Raw genomic sequence first — 11141 nt, 5'->3', positions numbered from 1 at the left:
TGGAGAACGGGTCAAGTTCAACCGAAAAGACACCGTTGTTGTCGTCAAGTAGAATCGGCAACATTTTCCTGTCTCTCCCGGATTCAAGTCCTTTTCGATGTGTCATCTTCTCAGTGGCGTTCTTACCTGCTGGACCATGAGGCCATCAGCCCAGGTCCAACTCATCTCGGCTCGTCCCATGGTACAGGCCCACTGTAATTCACCGTTCAGCTTGGGGCGGCCGACCTTCAAGCCTGCAGCACGGTGGATGTGGGCCATGCGAGGCACTGGGGAGAGGGTCACGGGAGGGGGTGCTACTCGGGGGGGGGGGGGGGGGGGGGGGGGGTCAGCTGGTTCTCCAGGAATGAAGAAACGATTTGCGACGGTGCGACTTGCTACCGTCCTCAGCATCAGGCTTTGTCACTTCAGGCGCCATAAGTGCTCTCAGTAAAGCCAATGTAATTTGTGTCATATTTCACTGAATCACTTACATCAATAAAAATAAAACAATAATCCATAATAACAATGATACTCATCGTCACCCCAACATTATAGTGCACAGAATGAGGTTCAGAGCATAAATCAAAGACGGTGGCGAAGAAGTTCCGGAGATTCATCATGGAACCAATTGTACGAGTGAGCAAGAAGCGTTTGCTTGTCAGAGCGCTGGTTGCCATAGCGACCACTGCAGGTGGAACTGGATTGCTACTGACTCCGCCTCCCACCAGGCAACCTCTACAGTGTGTCATGTATCAGTGAAGTATTTGTTGAGCTGTCACCGGAAAGCACCCCCCCCGCCCCGCCCCGCCCCCCCATCTGCTCGGCTCCTACATACGGGGGGTCGAGTTAAAGTCAGTTAAAATGACATAAATCAAAATGGGAACAAACATCTGACATTTAGTCTGATAACCCCCGCCACCCCTCCCGTGTCTCCAAAACAAAGCGAAATGTATGACTGACAAAGTTTTCCTTGGAATAATATTAATAATAGTAATAATAATAATAATAATAATAATAATAATAATAGCTGGAACAATAGCAGCTCTTATTCTCTTTTAAGTCTGGACTTTCAGTCATTTTGTAAAGACTCTTCATAATTTATTTTCTTCAAATGAAAATATATACTGTGTGTATTTCCAGTTCCTGTCATACTTCCCAAGTCTGTCCTTGCTGTCCACATGTGTGTCCCAAGGGCCCTGTCACCTGGGACCCCAACAGACACGCTCAGCAAGCGCTGTGCTCCCTCCTCAATAGGGCTGCAGGAGACGGACACCTTAATGGAGGATGAGTAAGTGCTCAGCGCACCACATTGTCCAGAGAGCGTGAGAGTGTGTGTGTGTGTGTGTGTGTGTGTGTGCGTGTGTGCGTGTGTGCGTGAATGTGAGCGCGTGTCCGTGTGCGCGTGTGTGTACGTGTACGCGTGTGTGCGCACGTGCATGTGCTGGCGGGCCTTGTTGCTTGCGGACGGCACAGTTCGGGGTGGCATGTCCCTCGCAACGGGCCGGTTCCTCCGTGCCTCCATATGTGTGTGTACACTGCAGCAGCGAGTCGACTCCCCACGGCCTCCCGTTGCATCCACGTCTCAGATCTGTGTCTCCTGGACATTCTCCTTGGAGCCGCTCTTGAAGAGCAGCGGCTCGATCTGGGCCTTCTGACTCTTTCCTATGATGCCCTTGAGGGAACCATGCAGACCAAGCGGGGGTAGGGGCAGGGGCAGAGGGGCCGCCGCCGAGCCAGGGCTGTTTCCAGAAGGGCTTTGCACGCCGGACGATGCCATGGGCACCTGGGTGCAGGAGATGGGTGGGGGGGAAGGGTTGTTGTTGTTGTTGAGCCCCCCCCCTCCTACCGAGCCAGCCCCCAGACCCACAGCCATCATGTTGTTGTTGAAATGGTGTGCCTTGTAGTAGTGGTTCAGATGGTCGGCTCTCGCCAGGTTGGGCAGATTCACCATTTCTGGGTGGTGAGAGAGCCGGAGACTCTGCCCCATGGCTGAGCCTCCTCCCCCTACCGAATGGACCGTCCCCCCTGAGATGCCGCCACCCCGTCCAGTGGTGCCACTGGCTCCGCCACCACCAATCTCGTCTTCCACATTTATGATCTCAATGGCTCGCGCTGGTCCATGGTGCTTGTGGAGCTGATGCTGCTTGCGGAGCTTGTAGAAGACAACGAGCATGACGGCCGCCATGAAGGTGATGGCCACGAAGCAACCGATGATGATCTTGGTGGTTTTCATCACATCGTCGAGGCCTGACATGTTGGTGATGTCAGTTATGGGTACCGTGAAGGCCTTCTCCATGGACTTGGTAGCTCGAGGAGAAGAGGAGGACCAGGAAGCAGAGATAGAAGAGGATGTGGTCGCCAGGGTGGTCCCAGCACCCCAAATGTCCCCTGAAGCCGTGGAGCCCGGAATCCTGATGATCGTCTCGTTGATCTCCTGCCGCGCTGAGTTCTCCTCTCCGTTCGTCTCGACAGTTTCCACAGTAACCGTAGTGAAGTAGGTGTAGTTAATGCTGACGTCGGCCGCCGTAACGTTGAGGACGGCGGTCGCCGTGGTGTTGCCCGCGGCATTGGTCACCATGCACGTATACTGGCCTGTGTCCCGGAGAGTGACGTTGGTGAAGTTCAGCGTGCCGTCGTGCAGGACTGAAATGCGAACCCTGTAGGAGCCGTGGGTCATAAGGGTGCCGTTGGGTGTTATCCAGTTGACCGAAGTCATGGAGGTTCCTGTCCGGCACTTCAGCTCAGCTGCCATTCCCTCGGTGACGTTCAGGTCGGTGGGGGGCTCCACAATGACCGGGGCATAGCACGTGAAGTGGCTCTGGTCCAGCTCTCCTATGTACCGGCCTTTGAGCACGGGGGGCGCGTGGCAGCGGGCACAGCACGTCGTGTTGCTGGGCACCGTCTCCTTGAGCCACCAGCTGAGCCAGAGCACATCGCAGTTGCAAACCCAGGGGTTGTGGTTAAGGTGCGCTCGCTCTAGCTGGTGCAGTGGCGTGAACAGGTCATGCGGGAGCGAGTGCAGCGAGTTGTGGGACAGGTTGAGTTCCTCCAGGTTCTTGAGGTCATCAAAGGCGTTGCGCTCGATGACAGACACCTGCGAGTGCATGAGCCAGAGCTTGCGCAGCGACACTAGGCCCTGGAAGGAGCCAGGCCGAATTATCTCCAGCCGGTTGCCGGAGAGCTCGAGCTCCTCCAGTCGGAGCAGCGGCGTGAGGTTTGGGATGTCCTTGAGGCCACACATGCCCAGGTTCAGGTAGCGCAGGTTTACGAGGCCAACGAAGGCGGCGTCAGAGATGTAGTCAAGCTTCTTGAGTTCGCCCAGGTCAAGGCGCCGCAGGGAGGGCACGCGGTGGAAGGCGTAGCCAGGTAGAGTCTCGATGGGGTTGTTGCGTAGCCACAGCTCCCGCAGCTTGCTGAGGTACTCAAAGGCCTGCGACGGGACCAGGGTGAGTCGGTTGTCAAAGAGCTCCAACGTGTTGAGGTTGGGCAGCCCGTTGAACGCGCCAACCTCGATCTGACGGATCTGGTTCTTGGAGAGTTGCAGAATCTCGAGGTGTGTCAGATGCTTGAAGGTGTCTGACTTGATCACCTGGCACACAGGAGAAAAACCAAGAGGATGACACCACAGAGCAGAGACCAAGGGTCAGCACCAAGCACAAGCAGAAATGCGATAAGCACCAAGCAGTGCATGCCGTGAGCAAGCGAGTCACCTGTATGGAGTTCTCCTGCAGGTTGAGGTATCGCGTGTTCACCGAGATGCTGTCAGGCACCTCCTCCAAGCTCCGCCGAGTGCAAATCACTCGACTTGCTTGATTGGAGCAGCTACAGGGGGCAGGGCACGTTGAGGCAGCCCCTACAGAGGCTGAGCCAGGGAGGAGGAGCTGCAGCAGCAGCTGGCCCAACAGGAGGAGGAGGAGGGGGGATGGGCTGGGGACGCCGGTCACCGTGGCGATGAGCATGGCAACTGGGTCATGACCCTCCCCTTTTCCAGAGGACACCTTGATTGCAGGTGCAGAAGTGTCTTCACTTCACTGACGAGTCAGTAAACAGTCAGTAAACATGTGGAGCTCTTCTTCGAAAAGGACTCATTTCACACGCCGATGCCGCTCTCCTGCTTAGTTTGCGGCTCCATTCCGCCTGCCGCCTGTTTGAATATATCCGTTCTTCCGGGGTGGCAATCCTCTTTCTCAATCTTCCTTGTGGCTTTGGCTGTTGCACAAATGTTACTTGAAGAGAGAGAGAGAGACAGTGAGTTTGCCACACACAGCCTGGAAGCTCCAGCACATGCAGCTCATTAGCTCTGCCCCCAGTACGAGGCCCCATTGAACCCAACACACTTTGACTTCCTCATTAGCATCTTTGCGCTCAGTTCCTGCAACACTAAGCATCACAACATGTTACATTTGACAGGCCAACATAGTACTGCCCCTGAAGGAGCGCCACGCTGACCAGGAGATGGGCTGTGGGAGAGACGGTGGCGCGGTGGCGAGCAAGTTGGACGTTCGGAGGGACCGGCAGGCACAGCCGCTAACAGAAACTTTCAGAAAACGTTACTGGTTTGGGCCCCACAACTGGAGACTAAGCCTCATCGTCAGGGGATGGAGGTGTGCGGAGGACAATACCGTGATTTTGACGGTGACACAGCTGAAGTGGCGGCAGAGGCGGCAGCTCTCACTTGACACGCAAGAGCACGGGTGTGGCCCCTCCATATTAACGGACAGAGGGAGGAAAGGCTACGACTTTTATGGCAGGAGCTGGGGGACACTGCTCCATTGCGCTGCACTGGAGAGCAGGACATGCCATGCCCCCCACACTGCACTCCGCAGACACACTAACCTCTTTAGCGGTGGCACTACGGAAGCGGCCACACCCATCCCTGCATTGCCTAGGCAACAGCCGTCAATAGATGGCCTTGGACTCACAATAAGTCCAAATGTCTCCATGGTCCAAACTCCCCTAAGGGTCACACCCCCTCCAGCTGTCCATGCTGGGGAACCAATACGGCACAGTTCAAACTGCATCCATGTCCCGGCCTTGTTGTCTTCGCAAAGCTTCAAAGTCCCAGAGTGCACCAAAGCAGTGTGATGACGATCACACTGTATGGGTTGCAGTGGTGTGCAAATGACACTCAGTACCCACACCAATCAGTAGAGAGCGCAGGGACAGCTCCGGCCAGTGTGGAGCGCAGGGACAGCTCTGGCCAGTGTGGAGCGCAGGGACAGCGCAGGGACAGCGCAGGGACAGTACAGGGACAGTGCAGGGACAGCTCCGGCCAGCGGGGAGCACAGGGACAGCGCAGGGACAGCTCCAGCCAGTGGTGAGCGCAGGGACAGCTGCGACCTCAGCACTGCAGTCACTGTGACTGGGTTGTGAGGAACAGAATGAGAAACAAAAGACGATTCAAAACTTGACGGAGGACTGCAGAGGGGGTGGGACAGGACAAGGGACAGATGAGGACTTTGTGAGTGACGCACAAGCCAGACTAAGTGACCACTGTGCACCCACTCAGAGACACACACACACACACACACACACCTGACCGAATGTCCTGGGGGCTGTAGCTCATAATCCTGCTGTTGGTGACACAGTCAGTGACTGTGGCGAAGTGTGTCTCCCTCCTGTCCCTCTGTGTGTGTCCCTGCATACGGAGCCTCCATCTCCCTCCTGTATCAATTCAGACCTTTGCAGAGGGTTACCATGGTTACCTTTTCACCAAGTGTCCGCCCGCCAGCTCGCTCTCCATCTCCCTCCTTCTTTCTACAGCTGTACCCTTCCCATCCTCACACCCCGCCCGCTCTCTCCTTCCTCTCATTAAAGCGCATGCGTCTGCTTGTACACGCACACACACACAACTGGGGAGCCAGAGTAAACCATTTAAGGTCCTGTTACCATATTTTTCTTATTTTTGACTAGGAGTGCTTTGGCAATTCATTATCTAGGACATGTGGCAGCTACCTGGTCATCTGAGAGTGGGATGGGGACAAAGTGGGCAAGAGGGGTTTGTTAGCATGTAAGTACTGGCCCGTCACACATGAAGGGGGACACGCCAGCACTGACAGTGCAGTGACTCTTTTCTGTGTCCCGCATGTGGTCTTATTTCAAAAACACCTGTTGGGGCCACTACCACTCCGGACATGTAGGGGTCCAGCTCCAGGACAGAAACGCACACAGCATCAGCACGGAACTGCATCCAGCACAAGGACAGGCTTCCGTCCACTATCGGGATGGAACTGAATCCAGCACCGGGACGGAACTGCGTCCAACACCAGAACAGAGCTGGAGCCAGCACCAGGATAGGCTTGTGTCCAGTACCAGGATGGAACTGCGTCCAGCTCCAGGATAGAAGTGTGACCAGCACCAAGATACCTTCTTTAACCTTCGGGCTTCTGGGAGCAGTGTCCGGTGTGTGTGCACAGAGTGCGTGCAGAGTGCGCGCAGTGCATGATGCCCAGAGCGGAGCTGACAGGAAGGCATCCAGACCCTTCAGGCTTCGCTTAGCTTCGGGCAAAATCATGCTCGACGGTCCTGTTGATTCGCCAAAGCGGAAACCATGTGGCCGTTCTGATCGGCCGACCAAGTCTATTAACAAGCACTTCATTTTGCAGCAATTGAGAGCAATTAATCTGCATTAACAGCGTCTAGAGCGTAATGTGCCCTGCTCCAGCTGCACACCGAAGCTTCGTCTGCGCCTCTTGTCCGCCGCAGTCCAACGGCAAACTCCACGCAGTCCACTCTGAACCGAGGCCTACAAAAGCAGGACTGGGTTCGCGACACACAGACAGACACACACTCAGACTGACTCTCTGACAAACGAGCTCAAAAAAGAGGGACTGACCAGAGGACAGTGAGTTTGACACACCGACAGCAAAGTGGATCACGACCCTTTCCAGTGAGACAGAGCAGGGCTCACGGACAGAAGGACAGAGAAACAGGCAAACAAATAGATGGACAAAAGAGAAAGACAGAAAGACAGACAGGCAGGTGACAGAGAGCCCGCTCCAGACTGACACCTCTCCCGGCTCCCGCTGCCCGTCCTCTGTGTTCCACAGGTCTTCTGTGCTTTTCTCCTCGTTTTACTCTGTGAAATGGAAGAGGGTTTTTGCGCAGACCCCGTTGCCATAGGAACAGGTTTACTCACCATCTTGCGTTCGCCTGGCTCCTCGCTGGGGGCCCTCGGCGTCTGGCACCCTGCTCCTGAGTGCTCAGGGCCGGCCCGCTCCATCGCCGGACGCTGGCTTTGCCTGATCGGGGCCCTGGCTGGACGGCCGCTCGTGGTATGCGGCACTGGAGCTGCGTGAGGGAGAGGCGCCGCAGTCAACGCTCCTCGTTACAGCGACAAACTGAAGCTGGAGCCTGAGGGCTCGAACCCGGAGCCGAGCGGTGAGTCAGCTGCTGCGGGAAGGGGGAACCGAGGTCGCTAGGAAACAGCAAAGAGAACCCCACCCTCCCTCGCACCCAACACTCGCTCAAAACACACTTCCTCCTGCCGTCCTGCTCAGTCCTGGAGACCCCTGCCCCCGCCCCCCCCAAAGCATCGTCGCCATGGCAGCACCATCGAGGCACCCAGCAGTGCTGTCAGACATCAGACGAATGTCAGTGCCCTGAGCCCCACCCTCTCCCTGGCTCCGCCTCTACTCGTTAAGCGCCCCAGACCTGTGAGATTCACCAGGCGTGTGCGTGTGCGTGTGCGTGTGCACAAACAGGGGCCCCGCGAGGAGAACGACAAAACAGGCACCACCGCAACCACACATTGACTGGATCCTCGACCACCTCCCACAACATTGCCCAGAGAGTCCTTGTTTGTCCCCCAGCTCAGTGGACGTTCAGCTCTGTCCGGTGCTTGACCTCCAGAAGACAGAAGGTGTCAGAGAGCACGTGTGCGCAGAGCCGCTGCGGGACGGTCCTGCGTGTCCACGGTCGACATAACACACGCTGCAGCGGTCGCAGCCTCGCACACAGCGAGCTTTAATGGTGCTGCTCTATTTACTCAAGTACTCGTGGAAGCAGGACATGCCGTGTCCACCGGCAGTGGACGGTCTGGAGGCTCGCTGACCTCAACTGTCACTCTGCTCATTTGAGGACCGTGACAACGCGCTTGCCGTGTCCACGTCCAGCTCCCGGGTTCAAGCATGCCACGTTTCTCCTGCGCGTGGGGTCTGTGCTCAACGTACTTCTTCTCAGTCCCTGTGCCACGAGTAACGGCCGCTCCAGGGTGTGTGTCCAGTCGCTGCTCCAATTAGACAGTGCAGAGAGACAGGCAGCATGTCCTCTTCGATGGGCAGCCCACTGATTCCTGCCTTCTCCAGCACAGTACTCTGTCCCTCTCCGCCCAACCGGTCCTCCGCTCGCAGATATCTCCTCCTGCCTCTGCAGGCCTCCGCTGACCCCGCCCCCATCCCCATCGCCGTCCCCGTCTCCCATGTCCCTCGTTATTCCGTGCGTTGCGTGAGGCCTGGTCGAAACCCGTATCCACCACTGCTGTCGTTACTTCCCGTCAGCAGACGGACGTGTTTGCGCGGCGCGGCCCGTCACGTCACCGCATCCACATGAAGACGGGGGAGCAGCCGCCGCTCAGGGCCAGTCGGGTGGTTTGTGTGGTTCGAGGCTGCAACGTCCCCCAGGTTAGGGTCCAACACACACACACACACACACACACACACACACACACACACACACGTCCCTAGAGAGCCTCCACGAAACCATGACCGCACCGATCCATCTCCGACACACACTGTAGTAACACTGTTACAAGCACATGGATACATTCAGCTGCATTCTTAACACACACAGATCTGCATCAACAAACAAAAACCTCCGCAACCACAGAGGGTAACATGCGCGTGCGCGCGCGCGCGCACACACACACACACAGTGTGTACACAGAGCCATCCATTTACTACATCAGAACTGCCCGCTTGGTGCACAACCTAGCAACACAAATTCATTAGCTGACACCCACACACCCGCGTCCGCGCGCACACACACACTGCCGCATTCTTTCAATACAAACTTGAATTTAATCTTTCACCTGAAAAGACACTGAAGTCTTGAGCTCATTTTAACTGTCACACTCATTTATTTACATATAGTATCTGTATATGTTTTATCTCTCACACACACACATATCCCTATACATACAGTTATGCTTGAGGAATACGGATACAAATCTGTATTCACGTCAATGTTGTTTTCGGGTCAGTGTTCTCTGCGGTCTGTCTCTGACACACACGCGCACACACACACCTCCCATTTTCTTACCTCCGTTTCTCCTCTTCCTTTCACAGCAGCAGTGTTGAGCTGTTGTCTTTCCTCCGCTGCCTGTCTCCTTCTCTCTCTCTCTCTCTCTCTCTCTCTCTCTCTCACTCGCTCTGCTCTCCTCCCTCCGCTCTCTCTCCTCCTCCCTCCTCTCCCACCGCTCTCTCGCTCTCTCTCAGACTGATGCTCAGAGCATCGCACACTGTCTGTCTTTCTCTGTCCTTCCATGAATTGTAGAAGTCGGTGGAACAACTGGCTCCTCTGGAGAAGACATCCATCCAGCAACATTCACCTCGTGTACAAATATAACACTCCGGAGGGTTTCCCATGGCATGTCCACACGAGTGTGTTTGAAAGGGACACATTGCAGCAGTAGGGCCATGCAAAGGGTCAGCAGGGGACACACATCAGCTGGAGGAACATATCACACTGTGGCCAGTGTGGTTAGTAAGGCTGCTGTAGGGACGCATGACAGTGTGGGACACGGCCATGATGAGAATTTCACTCTTGGACATCCCAGAGAAGATGTGATGTCACACCAAAATGCTGCCATGGAGGCGTGATGTGCTGCGCTGCAGGAGCTAGGAGATCCCTAGAACACCTGTGAGCTCCGTTTCCACCAGAAAATCTTAAATCCTCTTTACACGTTGTTTCCTCAAGCAGAAGTGCAGTCGCATGTCCCTCACTGTCCCCTCTCTCTCCTATCTTTGTTCCTCACTATTCTTGTGTCTCACACTGTTCCCTCTGTCCCTCACTATTGTGTGTGTCCCTTGATGTTCCCTTTGTCCCTCAATGTCCTCTGGGAATTGTTGGAGAGACGCTGGAGTGGAGAGGATGGAGACCAGACACACTGCAGCACAACAATATCCATGTAAACACCAGGCCTCTAAGCTGCTCCAACACTGACAGGAGCGCGTGTGGTCCATCCACAGACTGTTCCCATGGCAACGAGAACGCGCCTACTGTACGCAGTCCCCCCTCCCCTCCCGGGTGGAGGCTGTATTTTTACCCAGTGCAAAGCGCTCCCGCAGCACTCCGTCCTGCCAATTAGGGAAGCTGGAACGAGAGACATGGTGTCCAGAAGGAACCTATCAGACGGACATGGAGACAAATCAAAGAGTGGGGGTGGGGCTTGGGGGGGCAGCACACGGAGAAACCATGGTTACGGACAGAAGGCTAAGGAGACAGAGGTGGGAATGGGACAAGTCACCCTCAGTAGGCACATGGAAATGATGGAGAGCTGACAACAATGTCGAACAGTCACAGTAATGCCGACCACCATACACCGTCTCCACCGCTTTTACTTAGGGACGACAGCACCCCTCTGAGTCCCGCTCTGGTGGGTCAACCTCCCCCTCAACCATTAGATTTCCAGTCACACAGTGGTGCAGTGGATATCCCCCTCCCCCTCGCACCCTCCCCTCCCCCGCCTTCCTGGATCTAGCTGCCTCTGTGGGCCGCTCTGTCTCCACCTCCGTCCTCTCGCCTAACTCGGTGTTCGCTCTCCCTGCACTATGCGCTGTGTGTGTGTGTGTGTGTGTGTGAGTTCTGATGCACCGCAGTGAATTCAAACCCTTGCCCACCCCCCGCCCGGCAGGAGCCATGCACACGATTAGTATTAGCATGAGGATAGCAGCAGCTAACAGGCTATGCTAATGAGCTGGCCCTGGTGTCAGGACCCCACAGAGAAACACCGTGCGACGGTAAGAGAGCGCCACCATCAGGGCAGTTCCTCCTGTACCACCAAGCGGGTCATCCTGCTGTCTCGTCAGTGGGAGGTGCTCAGCGCACGGGGCTCAGACCGGAGGAAGTCTGGCAGGGGCCGGTCGTTGCAGCACACAAACAACAACCACCACCATTTACTGACAAGCCCCAGTTCCCCGATGGCGAGGGGAGACGGCAGAGAG

The 11141-nt window shown here is 55.9% G+C and overlaps 1 protein-coding gene across 1 annotated transcript; it reads right to left on the bottom strand.

Annotated features, from left to right (window-relative positions):
• Positions 1-1094: 1094 nt before the first annotated feature.
• Positions 1095-9332, bottom strand: lrrc4ba (leucine rich repeat containing 4Ba). The gene is made up of 4 exons (XM_018764305.1): positions 9238-9332; positions 7118-7269; positions 3690-4205; positions 1095-3568 (listed from the first exon to the last, which is right to left on the bottom strand). The coding sequence occupies exons 3-4, from the start codon at positions 3936-3938 to the stop codon at positions 1562-1564; spliced, it is 2256 nt and encodes a 751-aa protein (XP_018619821.1). The 5' UTR covers positions 3939-4205; positions 7118-7269; positions 9238-9332; the 3' UTR covers positions 1095-1561.
• Between the last annotated feature and the right edge of the window lie 1809 nt (positions 9333-11141).

This window comes from Scleropages formosus, chromosome 8, assembly GCF_900964775.1.
Source record: "Scleropages formosus chromosome 8, fSclFor1.1, whole genome shotgun sequence".
Lineage (NCBI taxonomy): Eukaryota > Metazoa > Chordata > Actinopteri > Osteoglossiformes > Osteoglossidae > Scleropages > Scleropages formosus.
The sequence above is the reverse complement of the archived record's forward strand: the minus strand, read 5'-3'. Positions and strand labels throughout refer to the sequence as shown.

Coding starts and splice junctions, on each gene's coding strand:
- lrrc4ba (XM_018764305.1), bottom strand. CDS start 3,938: ATGCTCATCGCCACGGTGACCGGCGTCCCCAGCCCATCCCCCCTCCTC. Junction 3,569..3,689: donor TGCAGGAGAACTCCATACAG/GTGACTCGCTTG, acceptor CCTGTGTGCCAG/GTGATCAAGTCAGACACCTT.